This window comes from Schistocerca cancellata, chromosome 7 (genome assembly GCF_023864275.1).
Source record: "Schistocerca cancellata isolate TAMUIC-IGC-003103 chromosome 7, iqSchCanc2.1, whole genome shotgun sequence".
NCBI classification, from domain to species: Eukaryota; Metazoa; Arthropoda; class Insecta; order Orthoptera; family Acrididae; genus Schistocerca; species Schistocerca cancellata.
This window is the reverse complement of record NC_064632.1, coordinates 341,120,369-341,147,274: the sequence shown is the minus strand read 5'-3', so window position 1 is coordinate 341,147,274 and position 26,906 is coordinate 341,120,369. Positions and strand designations below refer to the sequence as shown.

At 38.0% G+C, this 26,906-nt stretch overlaps 1 protein-coding gene across 2 annotated transcripts in view; it reads right to left on the bottom strand.

The window, feature by feature from the left end:
* Positions 1-26,906, bottom strand: part of LOC126092570 (nidogen) — a 308,151-nt gene that overhangs the window by 109,902 nt on the left and 171,343 nt on the right. For both annotated transcript variants that reach the window (XM_049908247.1, XM_049908248.1), the window contains exons 4-8: positions 16,222-16,363; positions 8,754-8,962; positions 5,497-5,597; positions 5,086-5,229; positions 2,840-3,073 (exon numbers count right to left, since the gene is read on the bottom strand). In XM_049908247.1, coding sequence (XP_049764204.1) covers positions 2,840-3,073; positions 5,086-5,229; positions 5,497-5,597; positions 8,754-8,962; positions 16,222-16,363 — 830 coding nt within the window. The remainder of the gene's footprint in view (positions 1-2,839; positions 3,074-5,085; positions 5,230-5,496; positions 5,598-8,753; positions 8,963-16,221; positions 16,364-26,906) is intronic.

Genomic DNA, 26,906 nt, shown 5'->3' with positions numbered 1-26,906 from the left:
ATGCACTACAAGAACTTCGCACACACCAGCACTTAATAACCACAGTGTAAAAGTAAAAACAAATATCAATTTACATTTACACATAACCTTAAATTGACATTGACACACAATGTGAAGTTCAAGTGAATAGTCATAATTGTTTTTAGTTCATCACTGACATATTCCCTTCCATTGTCAGGCTACACATCTTGATATTTCTGCCTGTCTGCTTTTCCAAATGACTTTGAAGTTTCTAAATTTCTGCGTAACTTCAGACTTTTTCTCAAAAAATCATTGATGGGTCTTGAAAAATCATCAATAAATGTGAGAAAATAAAGATTTTCACCAATGGATGCTGTCTCCTCTGCCCAACACAAATCAGAATGTACTAAGGCCAGATGTTTCTATACAACGTGTTGCTAGTTTTGAATGGAAGGCTGAGCGTTTTCCCATGGTGCACAACTCAAAGGGATGAGTTCTGTTGAAACCTTTGACAACTTCAGCATACCTTTGTGATTCATATTTTCTAGCTTGCAAAGCCACTACATTCTATGTAGTAGCATTGTCTCATTTCACTTGCACTTAGACAATAGATGTCATTCCTAGGAGATACTTTTGGTAATTAGCTCAACTTTCTTGTTAAAGGTCACTTTACACCATTAGCTTACAAGTTACTAGGAACTAATTCATAGATGAGTTTGGGATATGAATGATGTAAGATGCTTCTGCTTCTATTGTTTTATCATCAGCATACAAGATAAGATTAATGTTTCCATGTTTCCTATTTCCCATTGGCTCCCATACTAACTAGTGAGTTACTATATGGCTTGGCATTAAGAAGCTTCCCTCCATCATGGGTGATATGAGCTGAGACGCAAGAATCTAAATACCACATCTCCCTTTCATGAGACTGTAAAGAATCTGTTGCAACATGGGCTTTCCTCTGTTCTCACTGTGTTTAGTCACATTTGTTTTATCATTATTTTTTGATGAGCTTATTTCTCTTATGCCCTTGTTAGGACAAACTTTAGCCATATGATACAGTTTGTTGGACAAATTTAGTGATGTGTTTCCTATGGTCTTGTTTGTTTAGACAGAAGGCTGGTTCTTCATTCCCACTTGTATCTTCAAGTTTGACATCTTGTGGCATTTTACTTCAACACTCTGAGTGCCATGTCTTTGTCTTCAATGTTGGAGAGAATATCATACCCATAATATCATGAGCACAACATCCTAGTGAAGAGTGTGTGCCAGTAACATAATGAGTATGGCAGTTCTCACTAAGATGTTATACCTGTAATATTACAGGTGTGGCATTCTTTCCAACATTGAAGACAACAAAACATTATGGGCATGGCACTCCAAGTGTTAACACAATCTCCAGAGATGTGTGTGCCACTTTTTTCAAGTGCTATAATCATACGTTGATAATGATCACGTAATCCAGCCAGAAGCAAAGTTTCTATCCCCTTTTTACTCACCAAGTACTTCTTCTCATTTAACTTAAATGCAGTCATTATGATTTGATCACAATAATTGTCTACTAACTTTCATCTATCTAATTTGGTGTGATTAATGTTCTAGGCAAGTCCACTGTACATGAGAGGGCAGAGTCTTCAAATGCTTTTTCCAGGGCCCTCTAGGCTTCTACAGCCACATTCATGTCCCTTATGCAGAAATAATTTGCCTTGTACACAAAATTGTCCAGGAATCTGCTTTTCTGTCTTTTTTTCTTCCAAGACTATTTTTTCAAATTCAAAGGAGAGTTTTCCATAACATCCATCAGTTCATTTTGGACTAAATAGGCCTTCATGGCAAATTTCCACATTGAATACTTTTCACATCCAATCAACTTTTCAAGTGTAAGTAGTTCAGTGAGTCTGTGCCACTCATTTTTAGATATGAATGGATAAAATTAACTGCAGTCTACATACACGAATGATAAATGAGCAGAAATACAAATGAATGCCACACAGGAAACTTAATTATGAACTGACTCCAGATTTTTTGCACAACTTCTATTTTTAACATTTATGAAATATTCCTTTCTCACCTGAGTCCATAACCCTTTTGGTGAGCATTAATACTATAATTAATATAGAAGCTTTATAAAAGAATGTTTTGTACCATCAAAAAGCAGAATGTGCACAACAGTGACTACAAATGTACAAATGCTTAGCAACCACTGAGTAACAGTAAAAGCAACAAGTAAACAAAAAACAATCTGTTTCCATATTCAAACAGTCATCACCTAAATAGGATCAAGGGGCTTATTTTTTTGAAACTAAATAAATGTTTCTTAGCCTGTGCACATATTTATGAAAATCATCATACGCACACTTCAAAATGGCATATAATATTTCTGAGGCTAGGTAGTATTATCAGCAGCTGATTAACATCAGACAGAAAAGAAAACCTTTCAAGCTCTCATTTATATAAGACTTCAAATATTATTTTGGAGGATGTCATTATCTTAGAACACACTGAGAAAATACAGACAGCTTGATCTTGATTTAGAAGGCATTGTTCAGGAAAGAAAGATTATGTATAAATTAGAATTGCTGATGAAGTCTCAAACCATGTGGTAGCTGCATGATGTTATAGATCTTCAATGAAAGGTAATCAACTTTAATATCAAAAAAAGACATACTAGATTTTATATGCACTTAATACTCTTGTAGTTTCTACCTTCAGAAAATAAGATATTACGCATGAAATGACACCCCCAAAGAAATTCTTAAAATGTCTAACTCCTTGATGTCCATATACATAAGATGAGGTTTGCAATCTGATGAGAACATGTTGGCAGTCTACATTTGGTTTCATTTTACTTCACCCACTGTTGAACTTTCAACATTACCTGTAAGCTGGTATCCATTGAGAGCCTTTCCAACAGGTCGAGCAAACACCCATCCTATAACTCCTCCTAGGATGCTCAGTGTCTGCATATCATAACCAAGCAGCTCTGGTACACGGGAAACTGCTGTATACGTCCTTCCGTCAGGTGTTACAATATACGACTGCATGTCAAGAACCTCAAGTTCGATGTCATTCACAACACCTGTCACCTTGCCATTCATTCGCATGTGACCACCTGCAAAGTACATTGCTTTTTACATGTAGCAGAATATTTTATTTTCAACTGACAAGCCTTTTGAAGAGCACTATAACACGTCAATATAAGCACAACCAACAAGATTAAATTGATGCCTAAATACATAATGTTTTCTTCCACGGTCTGACATTCAGGAGAAGACTCAGTAGGAACAAAATAAATTGTCTTCAGGAAGGATTACAAACCCATGACAACTAATGAATCAGGCACTTATTACATTGCAAAAGCTGATCAGAATGGATTACTGGCAGCATATTCTGTGGATACAAAAACATGAAGGAGCATGATAAACAAAGATTTATGCAAAGAATTCAAAAAAGAAAAAAAAAGAAAAGTTAACAAAAAATATGGGAAGAAGTGAAGGTGGCATGCTCATTTTAAAAGAATTAATAACAAAAGTAAGCAATATATACATATCCTATTGGAAAAATGGGATTCTAAAGGAACAAGAACTAAAGTTCAATTTCGGTGATGGAATAAAGAGGAAAGGAATCATCTTATACGTATCAATTTTAAGCTAGACACAGAAAATGATCTGAGTAATAAAAAAATAGACCAGAATGAAATCGACTAATCATAGTTGATTTGTATTTTAACATAGATTTAAATTTATACTGACTGTTGTTCGCACCCTGTTTGGGTGAGAAAGGTTCTGTCATATTGTAATACCTAGTTTTGTGGTCACACCTGTGTGCTGTTGAGCTCTTCCTGTGACTATTGACCACAACAGGGTCAATATCTGGGAAAAGGAGGTGTCCTCCAACCTACAGGAGATGGACCAATCTTTCTCTAATCCTCCTAAAATGGTTATAGCCAGAGCCTACCTGGCTGACTTATAGGTTTGTGGTTTCCTGTGATGGCCAGTGTTCTCTGGCACCCACTGCAGAGAAATTTGTAAAGGTCCTGCCACAAAACAGAAGCTCTATCAGTGAGAGAACTAAATGGCCAATAAAAATGCCTACATCCTGCTCTCATTTCTGATTTGCTGGAATCCCTAAAAGTCATACAGTTTTGGGAACTCACAAAATGGGATAGATGGCTGGCATCCCCCTTGGCATATAGAAGTCATGTGCCCTCTGGGGAGAGAGGATGTTTTGTAGTGTCTTCTAGTGATTTTTCTTGATCAGCCAAGTTATTTCTTGTAGTAGGGAAATTAGTGAGAATTTGAAAATTTGTCCCCGTAAGAGGGTGTGAAATTTGGTTTGAGTCATTCTGGTTTTCTAGGTAAGTTTGTTGTTTAGTGAATATGCACATGCTTAATAGGCAGAGATCCCAAATTAAGTTCTGCACCCAAGCAGCTAGCTAGCCAGTGGTGTTTAGTGATCTGGACAGACTTGATGACATTTTTGTTGATACCAATAAATTATATTCGTTTCCATGGAAATTTGAGTGTGTTGTACCGACTTTAGATTTTACTCCTGTTCTGATGTTGCAGAGGATATTGAAGGGAGTTGTTAGGAGCCAGTTGGAGGTACTGCATTTAACTGTAATGAGAGAACATATTCTAGTCCAGTGGTTTCTCAGAATTTTCAATGAAAGTAATTAGAAAGCTAAAGGATTTCATTTATTGACTTTGAAGTTGTGAGAAGTTTAAGTCTGTCACACAGGTCAATATGGGGCTGGCAATCCTTATTCAGAATTATGTAGTGTAACAGAGCAGGGACTTATTCTGGGTGCACCAATAAATGTTTCCAACTAAATCCATGGAGCAGTACATCTTGTAATGGTTCACACATCACTTGTTGCCAAGAATGTGTGGATTCTGGTCATATCCACAAGTGCAGTTTTGTGCAGTGCCACAGAAGCTCTGGTGCATGGACACAAGTAATATTTCAGTATCAAACTAGTTTTAAATGAAGTTGGATTCTTTAATTCTAACCTTTAACTTAAATAAAATACATGGACTTTGTTTTGAAAAATCAGAAGTAAGAGCAAAAGGTTTGTAACTGTGTAATCAGTTAAGTGGATCTTCTTACTTTGTAAATACTAACCTTCTTTCAAACAATGGATGCCATTTCCATAATAACCTTCATTACAAGTGCAGCAAAACCCTGTTTCATAGTCAAGACATGTAGCGTGACTATGACATGTTGTTATTCCTTGTTGGGCACAAGAGTTTACTTCAGCATCAGCACCTAAAATAATGTGTTCTTTTATCATACTTTTTAATATTGTGAAATTAGTTTACAATGATTTTAGGTTCGATACAACATGTAATCTTTGGGGTTACTTCAAGTAAAGATCAAATGAGCAAATGTAAATTAAGAGCTCTTAATATGCAGTTTATTTTTGTTTAAGTACTTTTATAGAATTTTTGAAATCAAAGTCAGTCAGCAACATTATTAAAAATGCGTATCTTGTACATGTCTTTAAACATATGCTCCTCACAAATCTTCTTGTACCTGATGGATCTTCAGCTAAGTCTGGTAGTAAGATATTCCCTCTCTCATCAGTCTCTCCAATGTTGAACAGCCAGACACCAGGTTCACCAATATTGGACCACCTAATGGAAAAAATATCATATCACACTGAGAAGAAAGAAGAGGAATATGAAGAAAACTACAGAAGAAATAACTATTTTTTTTTAAATGAACAAAAACAGATTTCAGTAATAAAACTGTTTTAGCCACTACCAAATATAAGGATGAAGAATAATAATAAATAATTTATAGAAAAGTAAGGATGAAGAATATTAATAAATAATTTATAGAAAAGAATATCTACAAAAACCATGTATCACAGAATGTTAATTTAGAGATGGGTTACACCTAAAGAAGATGAAATTGCAATTTAAATATAACAGAGAGAAATACATCATTGAGACCCCAATCCCAAAAAAGTAATTTCAAGTCAAATGGTATAGTATGCAAGTAACTAAGCAACTTCATGGTTTCTGAGAGACGTTACATTACCTGAAAGCAGACCAGTATCTTTCAGTACAGTAATTGTGTAACAGAATATTTTCATGAAAAGACATCAACAATTTGCATAAACTTACATTTTTTGTGACTAGCTCTTCTTATTTGTGATGGTATAAAATTGTTAATGCAAAAAAATATAAAGAAAAAAAGAAACTGGCTAGTATTTTTTGGGGTAGTTTTCAGCCAGAATAGTAGTGGTCTAGTGGGCAGTGTGTTCAGTAGTTTCAGATCTACAATTAGGAGACATAGTTCCTCTCTCTATCTCTTTCTCTCTATCTATCTATCTATCTCTATCTATCTATCTGTTTAAAGTTCTTTTCAAGTATTTTGTTACCAAGTGAGGTGATGCAGTGGCTAGGACTCACGTTTGGGAGGACAGCCATCCTGATTTAGGTTCCTGTGACTTCCGTAAATCACTTCAGGAAAATGTCGAGATCATACTTTTGAAAGAGCATAGCTGACTTTCTTTCTCATCCATCCCTAATCCGATGGGCCTGATGACCTTGCTATTTGGGTCCCTAACCAAAATTATCCAAGTATTTTGTTTGGTATTACTTCTTTTAAAATATTTTTTTATTATGGTCTGCTAAAGAAGCTATTATACAACACATTCTTGATTCCCACACATCATATAATTAAATTACATTAACTATTCCTACTGCAATCTTCATTCTTTCCAATTCTGCATCTTGCCCTTCCTCCTTCTAACAACCCACTGCTGTCATTATCAATGTTGTCAATTTAACCACATTTATCCACCTTTTGTTTTACATTTTTCAATTTTTTGAACATTTTTCTTTCTTGCTGCTTCACCTTTACTTCCTGTCTTTTCATAGTTGTTGTGCCTAAACTTTTATTTTATGTCTGTATGTTGTATTTTAGAATGAATGCTTTATTGACAACATTTATAAGGGACACATGAGAATGCAAACAACTCAAGTAAACCACAGAATATCCTCAAAACATCCATGAACAAGATGAAAGCAAAGAATAAGCAGGATTCAGTGATATATTTTGCAGTTCATAATGACAGAGCATCTTACTCCCTACAAGTTCTAATGGTACTTTCTACATAATCAGACATGTCATCCAAGTCTGTCATAGATTCAATAGGCTTTTTATCCAGCAACTGCTGTGGCTACTCCAGTTTGCAGGTACTGGCATATGAGGTGCAATCATAGCTGAGATATCATTAACATCAACTTTAAATATCTTTTCGTCTCAGCTAAGAACTGTGTATCAGCTTGATTATAAACTCTATTATTGCATTTTTAGAGTGTAAATATTTAAACACTTTATGAAGGTATAAAAAAAGTGCAGTTACATATCTTTCCTTCATTCATGCTGTTATATATTGATCCATTACCTGATACCAACAAAGATCTTGGCCTTTTAATTGGCCCATATTCTGACACATGTTGAGAAGAATTATTTGCAGTAACTGCTGCGCTTCATAAGCAATATTTCCACATACAAATTCAAAGGGTCACAGTATTTGGTTCTCTTTGCACATCCACTACCTCAAAACTCCTGTATGTAGGAGACCTTGTTGCCAATTTAGTGCATAACAGTTTGCAGCTTATCAGAAAACTCAGCGCTTTAGGTTCACTGTCAAATTTACTGTGGTGCCCTGACAAACAAAAGACCCAGACAACAGCGAATGCCTCTAGTTCTGTCACTGAATATAAGTTCTGTGATGTCACCTTCAATGGTCAGCTGACACCCTAAAGATGTGCTTAAAATTGTATTTTGTATGTGTGTTTTCATATTTGGAGAAGAAAATTGGTGACTGAAATTTTGTGGAAAGATCTCCCCATAATGTAAATTGACCAAATCACTTATCATATCCATAACACTTCCCACCACTGTTTCATGACAACACAAAATGAGCTGTGCTGCTTTGAGCTTTTTTGATGTCCACCAATAACCCTATCTGGCAGTGATCTAAAACTTCGCAGCATTATTCCAGAAGAAGATGGACAAATATCACGTAGGCAGTCTCTTTAGTAGATACACTGCACCTTCTAAGTGTTCAGCTAATAAAATGTAGTCTCTTGTTTGCCTTTCCCATAACATTTTCTGTGTGGTGATTCCATTTTAAGTTGTTTGCAACTGCAATCCCTTGGTATTTACTTGTACCAGTAGCCTTAAAATATCTGTGATTTACTACATAATCAAAATTTAATGGACCTTTTTAGTACTCATATTGAAGACATCACTTTTTATTGTTCAGAGTCAATCACCATTTTCACACAATGCAGGCATCTTGTGTAAATGATTTTGTAATTAGTTTTGATTTACTGTTGACTTTATTTGTTAATGCAGATGAAGGGTAACAAACAGAAGGCCTATAACATTTCCATGTCGAACCCCAGATATAACTTTGGTTTCACTAGATGATATACCATCAGTTATTATGAACAGTGACCTTTCTGACAGGAAAATATGAATCCATCTGGGACTGATAAGCTACCACTTGTGAGGTATGCTGTTCAAAAACTTCTGGAAATCTAGAAATACAGTACTAACTTGAAATTCCCTGCCAACAACACTCATTTCTTTGTATGACTGAAGAGCTGTGTTCAACAACAAACTGTTATAAAGACAGTGGAGAGATTTTATTATTAATTTCTGAATAATTGTACAATTATGATGCCTATATAACAGGCTAAAGACATGTTGTCACTTGTTAGCATACCAAGTGGACACCCATTTGCCTACAGAAGCTGTCAACTCACCTGTAGAGGTTCTGCACATGGTCTGTGCCTGAGCCCCGCAGAGTGTACAGCCGGCCATCTGCAGCCACCAGCCCTGCCTGAGCGCGGGCATCAGGCAAACCACCCTCTTGTCCTGAACCTTGTACCCACTGTATGCCATCATCTGCATACAGGAATTGAACAAATGATCGCTGCCCATCACTTGTGACCACCACCTGGTACGTGTTCACCTGTGACACACATATTTGTTGTCATTATGGGAGTCTATTGAAGAACAACTCAAAGGAAAAGTGGGAGGCACGAATTTATTTATACATATCTGTTGGTCACTTAATTTCTGACAACACAGAACAAGTAAAGAGCAGTATGTACAGAAAAATTAGGTTTACTGGATGAATAATCATGAATAATGTTATGGTCGTTATCAGGTATAAAGGAAGGCTTTGTCATTAAATAAATTTGCAATAGAGAAAATTATATTTTTCTAGGAACGTACACATATGTTGTTGTTACTGCTGCTGATGTTATCGTTGTGATCTTCAGCTTGAAGACTGATTTGACGCAGTTCTCCATGCTATCCATGCTAGTCAATTTTTGCAAGCCTCTTCATCTCTGCATAATTACTGAAAACTACATCCATTTGAATCTTACTGCACTCAAGACTTGGACACTCCCTACAAGGTTTACCCTTCACACTTCCCTCCATTAGCAAATTGATGATTACTTGATGCCACAGGATGTGTCCAGTCAGCCATTCCTAACTCACCATTTACATTCAATGTTAACAAATTTATCTTTTCAGAAATACACTGAAACAGAATAGGTTGCTACTCACCACATAGGGGTGTTGAATGGCAGACAGCCATATTTAAAGTACATTTACAAGTAAACAAAGCTACTGAACAAAATCTTACTTCAGACATTGAAACACACACACACACGCACACATGGTCATTGTCATCTTTGGCCACTGGGGCCCAAATGTCATGAGATGTGATCTCAGTTGGAGTGGGTAGTGGTGGTACAGAAGGCTGCACCACTGGGAGGCTGTGCTTGGTGGAAAAGTAGGGGAGGAGAAGCAGAGAAGGAGACAGAATGATGCAGGTGCACTTGGGGGTGGCAGGCATCAGTAGGGCTGGAGTGAGGGCAGCAAAGGGGATAGAGGCAGGTGGAAACAGAGACTAGTGAAGACTGAAGTGAGGGCAGTTACAAGAATGAAGGATACGTGTCACCAGCTGTGCAAATCAGGAAAGCTGGTGTTGGTGGGAAGAATCCAGATGACACAGAATGTGAGGCAATTGCTGAAGTGAAGCACAGCACAATGTGCAGAATGCTCAGTATCAGTATGGTCCAGCTGTCTCTTGGCCACAGTTTAGAGAAGACCATGACAAGAGATAGTCAATACCCTGGTGCACAAAAGGACTCAGTTGCTCACATGTTGCATAATACTGATTCATAACTCCCACCCATTACACTACAGAACCCGAACCTAAACAGAGCTGCAACATGGCTCCTAAAGCCTGAGTCCCACAGAAGTATCAGTCCTCTCAAAAAGTCTCACATTTTGCCCCACTCCCAAATTCAATCATGCTGGGTTTTAAAAGAACTCTTCACCTTCTCCCAGCCATTACAGTGAAAATACTTTTTCTTCACCAACCCTACCATTACACTCATCATAAAATAAATACTGAATCCTGATTTACTCTATTTGGTTTTCCACCTAACCATGGTCCACCCCTCTTCTGACCAAATCGTGCCCTGATAACTTTCCAGAACTTACCAACCTCTAACTCCGTATCATCATTACTCCCCAAAATCCTCAAGATGGAAGCTAATATCCAGACAGAACAGAAATCTGCCGTCTAAAAACGGATTCTGACCCTAGTATCCCAAGTGTTTACAAAGGCTCCACCACTGCAGGGCTTACCTGGTGGAGACACTGCCAGCTGTCGGACAGATTCACCTACAAGCCCTGCCACAGTAACCCTATTCCAGAAATCCATCATATTCTCCAGTCCGTCCTCAAATTCCTGTGTCCATCCCAGAACCTGTACCCTGAGTCTCTCTCTGTCTTCCTACCTTCTACATGCAGGCTAAAATACATAAACCCAACTACCCAGGACATATCATTTTGGCTGGATACTGCACAGTCCTCTCCCCCTCCCCCCACCCCTGAAAGAATTTCTGTCCTTGTGGACATACACTTGCAGCCTATTACCCATGACCTATCCTCCTATATAAGACACACCAACTACTTGCTCTACTGACTCTTCACAGTTCATGTCCTTTTACTACTCAGCACCCTGATCATCAAATCAATTCCACTCCTGCCACACTAACATTGCAATGACCATGGCCTTACCACCACTGAACACTATCTTTCCCAACATCCAACCGACTAGAAACATATAACCTTCTTTCTGATCACCATGACCAGCCAATCCTCACCCACTTATTATTTATCCTTTAAAGCCATCACTTGTAAACAAATCCACAGTACACCCAGTGCCACCCATAAGGTGCATCCTATGCCAAACTACTCATGGGTCACCTGGAGGAATAATTCCTAGCAATGCAGAATCACAAATCCCTAAAATTCACTGTTAACAGCTTCATGATCTGGACTGAGTTTGAAGACACTCTACCCTCATTCATCCAGTATCTTAATACATTCATGCTCTCAACCAGGGTATTGACTACCTCATGTTGTGCCCTTAAATGAGAAATATAGTCCCCACTACCTTCCACACCCCTCCAATGGTAGTACTCCACTGTCCATTCAATCTATGCAAAATCTTTGTCTTTCCCTATATGATACCTTCCCCACAACTAATCATCCATTATCAGACTAGTTGCAAGTCGTGCTTCACACATCCTCCCACAGCCATCTACTCCTGTCCTGTCACACTTATGTCCTACTGCACCAGAGGCAAACGGCCATCTGCAAAAGCAGCCAAGTGGTATACCAATAGCTTCAAACATTGTGTGGCATTCTGTGTGGGCATGACCACTAACAAGCTGTCTGTCCACATGAGTGGCCACTGCTAAAGTATGACCAAGAAACAGCGAGACCACCCAGTTGCCGAGCATGCTGTGCAACAGGTCGTGCTTGACTTTAGTGACTACTTAGCAGCCAGTGCCATCTGGATTCTTCCAATCAAAACCAGTTTTTTTCCGAGCTGCACAGGTGGTAACTCTGCCTATAACATATCCTTCATTTTCCTAAGCCCCCAGGCCTCAACCTCTACAGGTCCCTGTTCCTACTTGCCTTCATCCCACTCCAGCTGCACACATGTCCACTCCAGTGTCTGTATAGTCCTTTCCCATTCTCTGCTTCTTCTCTCTCTTTACCCCACAAACATAGCCTCCTGATGCTGTACTTAACATTCCACCATCCTCTCCCTGCCGCATCCCTGTGCACTCCCACAGACAGCACTTCAGCTTCTTCCCCCACCCCTACCCTGCTATCCCTACCCCCTGCCCCTCACCCACGCCTCTTCTTTAATCCAGACCACTAGATCTACATCTACATCTATACTCTGCTAACCACCATGAGGTGCGTGGCAGACGGTACATCTCATTGTACCAGTTATTAGGATTTCTTCCTGTTCCATTCACATATGGAGTGCAGGAACAATGATTGTTTGAATGCTTCTGTGATTGCAGCAATTATTTTAATCTTAACCCCATGATCCCTATGTGAGCAATACTTAGAGAGTTATAGCATGTTCCTAGAGTAATCATTTAAAGCTGGTTCTTGAAAGTGCAAAATTTTACATTTCTGAACATTTAGAGTAAATTGCCAATTTCTGCAACATGTCAAAATCTTCGGGCTTCAGCACCCAGAGATGACAGTGGCCATGTGTGAGTGTGACTTGTGTGTGTATGAGTATTAATAGTACACAAGTGGTTCTCTCTGTCTGAGGAAGGACTCTGTCTGACAGCTTTGTCTACTTTTAAACATACTTTAAACATGCCTTTCTACTGCTCAGTGCCTCCTTATTTTATATTGTTAATCTATCTTTGATTTTCCAATGTTTCCATTTCAGAATTATTACTACTATTCCTCTCTCTCTCTCTCTCTCTCTCTCTTTCTCTCTCACTCTCTCTCTCTCTCTCTCTCTCTCTCTCTCTCTCTCTCTCTCTCTCTCTCTCTCCCCCCTTCTGCATTTCATATCCTCTCTACTTCTGCCATCATCAGTTATTTTGCTGCCCAAATAGCAAATTTCATATATTACTTTTAGTGTCTCATTTTCTAATCTAATTCCTCCAGTATTACCTGATGTAATTCGATTACATTCTTCTACCCTTATTTTACTTTTGTTGACGTTCATCTTGCAATCTCTTTTCAAGACACTATGCATTCTGTTAAACTGCTCTTCCAAGTCCTTTGCTGTCTCTGACAAAATTACAACATCATCAGCAAACTTTAAAGGTTTTATTTCTTCTCCCTGAATTTTGATTCCTGCTCCACATTTATGTTCTTAATTTCTTTTAGTGCTTACATGATGTACTGTTTGACTGACATCAAAAGAGGCTATAACCCTGATTCACTCCCATTTGAACCACTGCTTCCATTTCATGTCGTTCAACTCTTATAACCATAGTCTAGTTTCTGTGCAAATTATAAATAACCTTTTGCTCCCTTTATTTTATCCCTGAAACCTTCAGAAATTTGAAGAGTGTATTCCACTAAACATTGTCCAAAGCTTTCTTTAAATTTATAAATGCTACATCACAAACAAATTTAAGTATTTTGGCTAAGAATGACACAGATATTTCTTTAGAGTTCCACAGTAAAATAACCTCAGTACTGCCACTAAAAGGAAGAGAAGATAAGGTCATTAGAGATGGAGCACAGGCTCATGCTGAGCAAGGACTTTTTGAAAGTAATGTGACTTTTTAAAAGGAACCGTCTAAGTATTTTCCTTAAGCAATTTAGAGAAACTGTGGAAAATCAAAATCTTGATGGCCAGATAGGGATATGAAGTGTTGATCTCCTGAATGCGAGTCTAGTATTGTACCATGTTCCACTGAAAATAGCTTGGCATTCAATAAAAAATACAAAAAAAAATAGCAAACTGCTTTAAAAACTGCCACACCAAAGAGGTAATGGTGTGATAATGTTCTGGCCTTTCATACACAATAGACAACATAATAACCTACCATTTAGGTTAAAAGGGTAAAGAAAAATGCATTTCAGTTTGTATATTCCATTTGATGTTATGTGTGAGCAGTGCAGCTTATTATTATGTTTTAGAATGTAATGTACAATCAGCTAGATCATGGATGAGTCTGGACATGCTTCAGCATTCTTTTTTAATTTGTAACTGTATGTATGATCTACTATCAGTATACACCATTCATAAGATGTAAGCAGTTAGAACAGTGTGTAAAGTAGATAACTGTACAATTTTCCAGAAGCTGTTTTAAGGGTTTTGGAATTTTTAAGTTTGTTTTCAAATTAATTTACTCCTTACTGGTTCTTGTTACTGACATTAAAATCATTTTCAGCTGAACTGTGGTGCACACAATCACAACAGAAACAATTATGAAAAAGATAGATTGCTATTCACTGTAAAGATGACACATTCAGTTACAGACTGCCACAGTCAAAAGATTATTACACACCGAGCTTTCAGCCAAAGCCTTCTTCAGAAAAGAAAGGAAAACATATACATTCACACAAGCAGGTATACCTCACACACAAATGACCTCTATCTGCAGCTACTCTGGCTACTCTTTTCACTGTGCCTGTTTGCAACTCAACGAGTCATCTTTATGGTGAGTTGCAATCTATCCTTTTCATAATTGTTGATATTCAAACATGGACTTTCCAATGTTCAATCACAATAAAAAACACAAAAATAAGTTTTGTGTAAAATTTGCCATTTGCCTTCATGTCTATGATTCAGAATGGATAGTAGATCTTCTGTAAAAGCATCCAACACACCCCCATTTAGCATAAATCAAAAGATTGGGAATCCCAACAGCTCAAAAGAAAATTTAAAAAATACCTCATTAGTCATTCTTTCTACAAATTATTAGACTATTTAGAATCAAAGATTAAAAAAATTCTGTTACCTACATGGCAAGCAACAGAGTTTGCTGTAATGATTCATGTCAAGTAGTAACATTCTGCAAACATAACTTAATATTTAGAGCTATAGGTAACTATTTTATTTGAAATTTACCAAAATAATCAAGTACTTATTAACTTAACAATAGGTTAGGAGATAAACAGTGGCTATGTAGTGAAAATGAGGAAGCAGCAGCTTTTTTCAAAGTAGTAGTGTTCTTTCATATTTACTTGATAAAATTTATCTGTCACCAGCATGAAAAGCATTAAGTAGTACAGTAATGGTTAATTGCTATTACAGTATACAGATTAAGTTGCTATGATGTGCTTGTCTTTTGTTAATGTTTGACTCCTTCAACATGCCTGAAGCTTCTCTTTCCTGATGGGAGAATTGAAGGATCAATGAAATGTAAATGACACTTTATAATGACTATGTGGTTTTAACTGGCCAATAGTGACAAAAAAAACAATTTATTTAAATAACAGACAGCCTCAGTAAGACAACACTCGATGTTCGATGGCTGTGGGCCCGTATAAAGAAAACAATTTTAATAACCTCATTGCTGATGGGACATTAAACTCAAATTTCTTTACTTCTCTTTTGATTATAGATGTTTCTGAAACCACTTTAGATAATAGCACACACAATACACAGTGGCAGCAGTATGGGACTGCTGTACCTTTTCTGTGTCAGTGCAGTAAGATCTCTAGGTACAAAGTACAAATCTTTGTATTATAGTTCAGATCAGGAAAATTTGTTGAAGTGCTATTTTACAGCCTTTAACTGAACCCCAGTGAACATATCTGTGTCCTTCTACATCTACATCATGCTCCAAAAGCCACCTAATGGTGAGTGGCAGAGGGTACTTCTTGTACCACTAAGGGATCACCCTTTCATGTTCCATTCATAAATGGTGCATTGGGACAGTGTTGAGCTAGAGTAGTAGTTGCATACCAGACAAGTTCATTTACAAATGCAGCAAAACTATTCACCCTGCTCCTGGAAGAATTAACACAGATTTTGCCTTCCTTGTATCAGAATTCAGTAGAAAGACTCATCCAAAGACTAAATGCTCTGACAGTGTCAAAAATTAGGAACTTCGTGCTACTACTTACATGGCATATGTCTTTGAAATTAGCAGAAATGGTCGTTTGGAGACTTCCCATCATAGTTATACAATTGAAATACAAATCCAACTACTCTGTGGTTCCCATTGTAGAGGATATCATAACCACAAGCAATAGATTAATTTTCAATTAAAACCTTTAAAGTAGCCCATACACAGGAAATATAGTGACACATTTTGTGGCATTATGCTCAAGAAAACAGTATGATGTTACGCAGTTTTCTAAAGCATGATGCTACAACAGATAACAACTGTTTGACGAAGTGCACTGCTTGTGACTCACCTTATCAGCACCCATGTCATAATATCCCACACTGTCCCACGTGGCAATGAAGGCACTCTTTGGCTCAAAGTCCTCTGCGGAGCTGAAGTACTGACGAATCAATGTCTTTAATGCAGACAGTATTTCTGGATCCTGCGTCTCCCTGTGCACAAGTGACAAAAATCAGATGAATGTAAAGCAAAGCATGTAACAAAGAGCATGTGGCTACAGTAGGCAATTTCAGGTGCCTTGCCAATAGGGTTTAGCCTCTTTCTGCCTTACATATCATAAACCATATTACAAGCCGTATTATATCCCATAATCAGGATTGAAAGCTTTTATCCCATAACACATATCTTCTCTGAACTGTATCAAAAATTGAAAATTTGCTTTGGAGTTAATGATATGGCATGCCTTCAGTTATCAAACAGAATCTGACCATCCTGATGTAGGTTTTTTCTGTATATAAATTACTCCAGGTACATGCCAGGATGGTTCCTACTACAAGGCCACAGCTGACTATCTGTCCCTTCCTTGTCACACTAGAGCTATAAGTATGAAAGTGCCAGTATGAAACTGTTACTATTGCAAAAGGCAATGAATGTTGATAAAAAAAGTCACCCTATTTGCCACTAAGTTGGGGCAAGGGAGAGAGATGTGTTTTGTAGCAGTATGTCTACCCCATTTTTCCATGCACAGCAACCTGTGTAACACAGCCTAACCTTATATTCATGTCTGTAAACCAGATGAGTACAAAAACTTTTCAAAGGATTTTTTGGAGTAAATGAAAATTGTTACAATATTTCTGTTGCTGTCATTCAGTCATACATTCATTCATTCAGTGACACTTCATGTCTCATCAGCACCTCATGAAGGAGAGTCTTCACAGATGTGGAACAAATATACATTGACAGGCAGAAGCAATAACTGCTGGCTATTTCTGTGAAGTATACTAACAATAAATTATGACTACTGTTAATCTACTCAAACTGATAATTGTTGTAATCACTTCTAGATTACTTTATATTTGTATGTTAGGAGAAAAACAGCTACTTTGAAGAGAGCCACTCCACCCTCCTCCCTCCCCCCATGCCACTCAACCATTGTACTGTCATTAATCTAATGACTCAAACAAAGCATTGTAACTTTACACAGGCTGCTATTATCTATCTACCAGCATACAGTGGCAAAATCAGCATCTATTATAGAAATATTAGAGTTAGGCTGAATTTATATTCCTAAGTCCAAGTATTCAGATGTATTGTAGGAGTGGCTAACTTGAATAGCTAATTTTCAGAAGCATTCAATGGAGGCAGAATATTGTCTGTGCAATTCCTATGATTTCCAATATTTCCACTAGGCTTTTTTAGTGTAAATGTTTCTTATAAACAGAGGTACTGAGTAGCTGTAGACACAGTTGCAATAATAAATGGAGAAGCAAAAAAAAGGCAGCTTGCACTATACAAACGTTAACAAACATAATACGCTTAGACTTGTCCATCAAAACATAAGAAGCTTGAGCTTCTCATTTCAATACAAAACATTTAAAATTCTAAAGCTATTTCTACATGTGTGCTATACATAACAGAAGGTCATCTGGAAGTCAGAGAAATCGAACAGCTAACCTTTATATAGATGTTAAGATTCGTGTAGGTGTAATCTGGGGAAAGGGGGAGTGGCTATACACAAAAAGCAGAATACAGTCACAAGCCTCAGGCCTCAGTGAATATTGTATTGAGCGCCTATTCAAATGCTGTGCTTCAGTGACAGACTTGGAAAAATATAAGACAACAGTTCCAAAAGTCTATAGAAGTGGTTCCCAATCTTTTCTACCTGGTGCCTCTCTTTGCAGCCCCAGAATATGTCATACCCTCTAAGTTTATTTATTTTTACTTGTTTCAAAAAGCTTTGTTTGGCAATACTCTGCAATCCACACTTTAGTAAAAGAGGGTTATCAAATTCAGAGTAATATAAAACTAAACATGGAGCCATTTGATCCTACTTTGTACATTGTCATTTGAAAGAGGTGTCTTGTCCATTTTTTGCTGTATTCTACAAAAAGGATTCTGGTTGCTTTAAGAGTGGAAGGTCTGATTAATGTCTACCAATAGTATGAGGTTTTTTTGTTTTGAGCTATTAAGAGAGAAATTTCATGTAATGCCTCAATAACTTTCTTGTTTTCCTATTGAAAGATCTCAGTAGAGTACAATTTCATGCAATTTAAATTATTTCTTTTTCCAACAAAAAACTCTGTCATTTTGTTTTTCAATGCCATGAGATGTTGTTACATGACGTTCCAGAGGCACAGGCCACAATGAGTTGTTACTGAGGACATTTTGACACACAACACTCTGTGGCAAATGAAGATTTTCTTTTTCAATGAACAGAGTCCGTACATAATACACATTCTTTATTATACAATCATCTTTTAGCAGACTTTTCTCTCAACATACAAAACCAATAAAAATACTATTTACCTCTACAGAGCACAACAGGCATAATACTGAGTTAAAATGCAAACCACAGATTAGATAATATGTTGTGTTAGCAATAATTTGGCGACGCAAATGATAAGCTGATGCTGCCATTTCTACAAAAAATGTACTCCTGAACTGTAATAAGAATGTGAACTGTTTGACATGTCTGACCACATGTTTCTGCCTTCTTCTAAGCTGTCTATGCCTCACTGTACCCCCCCCCCACCCCTCCCCCCCCCCCACCCATAAATCTCTGAACCCCCCCTCCCAGCTTGGGAACCACTGGCCTATAGGCTCCCAAATGGAAAAGTTTTAAATTTCATTAAGCAGTTAGAGTGCCTACAAATAAGACTTGACAGAAATAACAGGCAAATGACTGTATGCAGAGATTTCAACACAGATTTCATCTCTGATCTAAGGCACGTTGAATTAGTGATGTCCAGTTTTGGTCTGAATCCCACAGGAACATTCCCAACAAGAATAGAAGCCCACTGAGCCACAGACTTTTGATGATTTATTTCTAAATCCTCCTGTCTTTAATGAAATAGATCTGAGCTCCACAACAAATTGTTTATTGGGCCATGATGGTCAAGTGGCAACAATAACCTAACCCTATGAATTAGGTTTAACTAAGGAAGGAAAATGAAAATATCCAGAACTGTTGATACTGACTCAGTTACACCATTCAGAGAGAATTTACAGGAAGAAAAATGAAGAAAAAAATTACCAGCAGATGATAAATTTCATTCTTTTCTAAAAATTCTTTATTATACAATCATCTTTTAGCAGACTTTTCTCTCAACATACAAAACCAATAAAAATACTATTTACCTCTACAGAGCACAACAGGCATAATACTGAGTTAAAATGCAAACCACAGATTGGATAATATGTTGTGTTAGCAATAATTTGGCGACGCAAATGCTAAGCTGATGCTGCCATTTCTACAAAAAATGTACTCCTGAACTGTAATAAGAATGTGAACTGTTTGACATGTCTGACCACATGTTTTGCTTCACAAAGGGAAATTCTTCAATGTGCCACCAAAAAGAGAAAAGCCATGTACTAGGTAGAAAAAATTCAAATTCAAAGAACAAGGCATGAAACGCATGAATTCAGCAAGATAAACACTATTGAATTCCCAGATGGTAGTACTGATGAGACATATGACACGAAATTAAAAGCATTGGCTACTAAATTCAATTAATTCTTCCTAACAGTAGCTGCAAACACACAGACAAAAACAGTCCAGTGAAAGCAGACTCAATAAACCTGCTTAGACAGGTAATACATACTCCACCATCCTACATCAGTTATGACAACTTGTGTGTTAGAGAGATCACAAAAACCATTAAGTCAGTAGAACGAAATAACCCTTCTGGCTATGTTGGTGTCTGAGCCAAAATACAAAATTGTTGAGTTACGTCGATGAGTCAAGACATAACTGCCAAAAAAAAAAAAAAAAAAATAAAATAAAATAAAAAAATGGTATATCCTTTTAGAGCTTTATTGTTGCAACAGTGCATATAGAGTATATGAAATGATTACATTTACAGATCAATAGCATAAGTGGTTCTGATGTACCAGGTATCAAGCTGTGCTGAAACACCCACATTAGTACCTGGTGTAGCTTCCATGGGCAGCAACACATGCACTGGGTGTGGCACCCATTCGATCACACACATAATGAATACTGCTCTGGGATGGATTATGCAATGCCTGCATGCTTGACCTGTTCATGTAGTTTTGTAAGAGTTGTTCGCTGTTGAGTAGCACAAGACACTTCTTGTCCCATCACATCTCACATGTGCTCGACTGGAGACAAGTAGGGAGATTTTACTAGCCACGAAAGCTGTTGCACGTCTTTCGGAGCACGTTTGGTTTCATGGGCAGTGGGCAGTATGTGGGTGAGTATTATACTGTTAGAATGAAAAATCACCTTCCTGTTTCAAGAATGGTAAAAGAAGGAGTCTAACAACATGCTGCACATACTAAACACTGGTTAGCATCCTCTCCAGAAACACCAAAGGTGAATAACAGTTGCAACTTCTTGCACTCCAGCCCATAATACCTGGGGTGGGGTCAGAGTTTCTTGCACAAATGCACTCTGCAAGACAATGCTCACCAGGACTATGTCATACATGCATATGACCATCATTTGTGTGAAGGCAGAATCTACTTTCATCACTGAAGGCCATGGTACACCATTCTATCTTCCAGATGATCCTCTGACTGCACCAGTCAAGCCATGCATGTCAGTACTGTGGCATGGGTGGAAGATGGGCTAGAGATTGGGTACCGGCAGTTCCATTGCTAATAACTGGTTCGCAACAGTTCATGTTGACATGTCTAGGCTCACAAGACCTCTTAACTATGCTGTGGTTGCTGTACAATCTTCAACTGCTGTACTTACAATACGATGATCCTGGCGGGTGACTGTTCTGTGTGAACATCCAGAACTCCACCTACAGGTGTGAGCACGTTCACGCAACCACTGATACCAGCATCATTTCACAACTGAAGCAGCACATCCGAAAGGACCGTCCCACCATTTGGAAGACCACAATTTGACCCCTTCCAAATTCGCTCAGTTGGCTATAGGAAACAAAGTTGTGTCTTTGTGGTATGCTTGCCTACTTGCTTCACACATTTGCACCATACTGAGCTTCTGGCTGTGAGCATTCCATATAAAGAGTCAACACAGATGGCACTTTGATAGCTATGCCACAATGCTACCTGTCGGTGGATGATATTGAAAGAATTAGTGGTACATCTCCTAGCCCTCAGGTGGCACATGTTGTCATCAGATCGAAATCAACATTGTTTTTAAAGGTGTACCAATTTCTTTTCCGGCAGTGTATTTTCTGAAAGTATCAAATGCACAACAGAAACAAAATTAAATTCAGAGTGAGGAAGTTTTAAATTTGGTATGCAGCAAGGCTTGCTGCTTGGCCCACTCCTGTGCTTCATCTATAGAAATTATTTCCTGTGGTCATTGGAGGAATCTTCAAAAACTAACGTCTGCCTATGACGCGAGTATATTGATAAAAGGTCCAAACACATTCATACCAAACACAGGCAGGAGAGTAATGTAACAACCTTACAACTGGTTCACAGCCAAAATGTTAACCCTTAATCCTGAGCCGGCCGCGGTGGTCTCGCGGTTCTAGGCGCGCAGTCCGGAACCGTGCGACTGCTATGGTCGCAGGTTCGAATCCTGCCTCGGGCATGGATGTGTGTGATGTCCTTAAGTTAGTTAGGTTTAAGTAGTTCTAAGTTCTAGGGGACTGATGACCACAGCAGTTGAGTCCCATAGTGCTCAGAGCCATTGGAACCATTTGAACCTTAATCCTGTTAATCTTGCAATGACTCACATTATCCAATCCCAAGCACTTACTGATAGCAGATGTAGAGATTAATGGGCATACAGTGGATGAGGCTCTACATCTGAAGTTTCTGGGTACCCAGATGGGTAATAAACTGAACAGGCATTAGGATGTTAATCGTTAACCAGAAACATCAGTCCTGCCTGTTCTGCACTCAAAAATCTCTCTCACTGTGGGATTTGCAGATTGCTAGCATGCTTTCACTCAATTCTGTTTCATGGCATAATTTCCTGGGACATTGCAGCTTTGGTGAAAAAAGTGCTTTTTCTACAACGCTGTGCAGTAGAAATATTGTGTAAAGTTGATAACTCAATATCTTGGGGAAGCCTCTACAGGGCTCTAGGGATTGTTACACTTACAGCCTAAAACATATACTCCCTAATGGCATTTGTGGTTGCTAATTTAGGATGAAGTCAGCAATTCACTATCACTGTACTAGAATCAGAACATTTTTCATCTAGCCAATGCATCCCTGTCTAGAGATCAGAGTGTAGTTTTAAATTAAGGGGCAAAAATCTATAACAGGTTGCCAGTGGACATTGGAAACTGAAAAACCTCCAAATATTTACACATAAAGTAAAAGAATACCTCAATGGCCACTCCTTCACTGGCTGGAGTGGCCGAGCGGTTCTAGGCGCTACAGTCTGGAAACGCGCGACCACTGCGGTCACAGGTTCGAATCCTGCCTCGGGCATGGATGTGTGTGATGTCCTTAGGTTAGTTAGGTTTAAGTAGTTCTAAGTTCTAGGGGACTGATTACCACAGCAGTTAAGTCCCATAGTGCTCAGAGCCATTTGAACCATTTTGAGCCACTCCTTCTGCAAAATATCTCAATACTTGGACTCAAGAATGTAAATTTTTCCAAACTCAAATATTTGCATTTCATGGTCCAGTCACATAATTGTGATCACTGCCTGTGTGCAACATCAATGTGCAACAACCAGTCATAGACGGCAGGTGGCAGCACTAGCAGTGGAGGGTATATAAAGTGGGTTGCGGGGACATGGACAATAGTGCAGTCGTTGTCATAATGCAGACTGGAACGATTTATGTAATGTGCCAAAGGACATGATCCTTGGCTTTCAGGCCCTTTCAGGCCAAAGGCAGGAGCATAATTTCCGAAACAGCTAAGTGAGTAAACTGTTTGCAGGCCACCATGGTTAAAATATACCGTGCATGACAAAATGGCACTATCCGAAAACAGCACCAAGGCAACTATGACTACCTAGGTGAACCAAGGAGCTACCAACAGCATCTCCTTAACGACCATTCAGCGAATTTTTGCGTGTACAGGCCTCCCCAGCAGGAGCCTGGTTCATGCACCCATACTGACTGCTGTTGATAAACACTGAAGGCTGGAATTTGGATGCCAGTACCACTCTGGATGTCCACCAAGTGCTGACAAGTCATATTTTATGATGAACCGACAAGTCATATTTTATGATGAATCATGGTTTATGCTTCATCAGACAGATGGCATTGGCATATATGGCATGAAATGTCTGAAAGCAGAAAATGGTCTAGGCCACAAGAGGGAGTGTTATGGTCTGGGGAATGTTTTTGTGGAATTCCCTGAGTCATCTCTTCAGTCCGGTAGGCACAATGGAACAACACAAATATTCATCTGTCCTTGGGGACCATGTCCACCTTTACATGCATTCATTTTTCCTCTGCACAATGGTATCTACCAGCAAGACAATGCAACATGTCACACAGCTTGCAGTGTACGTGTGTGGTTCAAAGAGTACCAAGATGAGTTTATCATACTCCCATGGCCAATCAGGAGTCTGTGGGACCAACTTAATCAGACTGTTCGTACCATGGATCCTCAACCGAGACACATAGCGCACCTGGTCACGGCAGTAGAGTCAGCATAGCTTCACATCACTGTCTCTCTTCCTAGATGTCTTGCAGTGGTCCACACTGCAAACTGTGTTTATTCACACTTCTGACAGGTGGTCACATTATTGTCAGTGGACAGTGTATATAGATCCTGATTTTTCCAGTACATAGACAGCTAATAGTGTTCTGTGGCTAGTTGTTTTTAAGTATGAGATAATAAAAGCAGCTGAGTAGTATAGAAGGGCAGCAGATATTGCCATTCGAGTAGTGGTAGCATCACATGGATATTTCCAGTCAGTAAGATTCCTTGGCCAAGGAGGCGGGGTCATTATATTTATTAATTCACAATTAATCATGGAGAAACTAAACAATTTTGTGTATTCAAAAACACTTGATGTTATGTATCCCATATACGACGTGATTTTAAAAAAATGATTTAAAAATGATAATTATAAAATTATGAAATTTTGATGTTTTACTTTGTTTCTCATAGTTTTTTTTAACAGAAAACCTGTAAATGGCAACAGTATGAATTTAGAGACTTTTTCAGACATTTACCCATCAGAACTAAGACGGCAGGGCATTTAAAAGATTATACACATCGTTTCCTTATACTATCATGAATTTATGGATTTCACACTCTTTGCCTGTTGACATTGACCTGAGGCAAGAGATTACTATTGCTGCAAGATTCTAGCATTTCTCACTGGAAGTCTTTTCACCTCAAGTATTTGCAACTGATAAACATAAGGGAAATAACACAAAGAAAGAAAACACACTTCTTGTCATAGAACCTGACAGGATGTGGACCAGGCATTCTTCATACGTGAATACATTATATTGTCATCTTGCATCAGAAATATACAATAAATATGCTGCAGCATACTATCATTAGCGTGATCTGTGGGGTAAGTTCCACAGTGTTACAAAATATGAAACTGTTGTGAAGTGCAGGAAGTTCAAGTTGTTTGACCAGAACTGTCATGGGCTCCATCATTTCAAAAGTGATGATGGCATGGCGGGATACCCCCCCCCATACATCCATGAGCATGTGTGACCATGGGCACATATCATAGGCTCAATGTGTATTTAATCTCAAGGTATCCTTTTTTACTTGAAATACTTTTGAACTCTGAAGCCATCTTGCATCACAAAAATGAATGGGAACACAATAAAATTTACCATTTCAAACTTTGAGGCATGCTTGCTACTGAATTTTTCAGTAGGTAATTATATTATAGGTCAATATGTAGCATTACAAAAATAGGAAAATATGGGTGTTTCAAGTTATATCTTGGTAGGATGTATTTGAAACACTTCTAACACCAGATCACATTGTAAAAATGCCAGATATAAGTACCACTGCTGTAGAAATGCTTTTTGAAAACGGTATAAAAATACCTTGGCTGCAAAATTATTAGTTACTGTACTTGGATGTTTGAGGAATCTAAGAATGTAACGATTGGACAGTTTAGTGTTTCTGTCACATGTGTTGACAGCTATGGCACTTTAAACACAAACATCTTTGAGCTTTCACTATACTTTTGGTGCACTACAATAAAATCATTCACATTTGGATTGTGAATTCTGAATAACTGTATTTTCTGATATTTCTTCCTCAGCGATCTTTACACTCATCTCTAGATAATTACTATACTGCAGTCATCAACTCAGCAGCGATCATCATCATTATTGATGGCCTCAATTGTTGTCGTTCCGAATTCTGCCACTTTCAACATAGAATTATTATATAAAAAAAGAAAAGAAATGAAAGAAGCCTGGTGACATACAAAGAATTATTAATGTGATACCAAGCAACAAGATAGGTTATGCTCTTTTTTTAAGAATGTGCCAGGGATTTCAAAAGTTGGGTTGTAGAAAAGAAGTTTTAAAAGGCAAATTTTCAATTTCTGAATTATTAAATAGAATGAACCCGCCTCCGTGGCCAAGGTCATGAGTAGAGTTCAAATATCCGCAAAACACTATTGCCACTCTTGAGTGTCAATATCCACTGCCGTATTGAAGAAGTAGCTTTTTTCACCAACGTAATACCAGGAAGGGCGGGGGCAGGGGGTACTTTATGCTCACCTTTTGAAAATACTGAAATCTATATAGTCACGTACATTTTAATATTTTGAAAAACATGTTTATTGTTTTTAACAAAGTCTTCTATCAGATTCCATAAACGTTTTTAATTTTTACTTTAAACTTACACCAAAATTTAAGTCTTACAATTAGTGCAGATGTGACTTTACACAACAAATGTCATGTTCAAAATTATTTTCAAGTTTTGGACCCTGCTTACACATCAATATCTTTTTGGTAACTATGTTGTGAGTAAAAGTCAACAATAATCAACGAAATTGGTATTTCTTTGTGGTGGCCATAAAGTAACCCTCCCCCACCCACCCTGGTAGTGAGCTACACGCTATTGAAATTGCAATGGTGCTGCTAAGAGTGTACTAAAAGATATGGTATCTCAAGGCTCTGGAGACTATTTACACATCAGGGCCTCTTTAATAAGTATATTATTATTATTATCAGTCAAAGTGTGTAACCAGTTTTGTTGTTTTTTTATTTTTTATAGTAGGCATAAAGTACTATTTATACATCAGGGCCTCTTTAATAAGTTCATTATTATTATCACTCAAAGCGTGTAACCAGTTTCGTTGTTTTTTTAATTTTTTATAGTAGGCATGAAGTACACCCTCCCCCTCCCCCCACCCTGCCCTCTGGTAATAAACCTTAAGTGAAAAGGCTTTGGTGTTGCTACAGTTAAAGTAGTTGTTTTTCTCCTAACATACACATTTAAAGTAATGTAGAAGTAACTGGCTTAAATGTCAGTTTGTATAGATTAGTACTAGTCATAACTTTCTGTTAATATACTTAACGGAAGCAGCCAGCACTCGTTTTAACGACTGGCTTGAGTTGTTCCACATACTTCATGGTAGAATTGACAGAACACAATGTGTCAATGAATGAACGAATGAATGCCAGTACC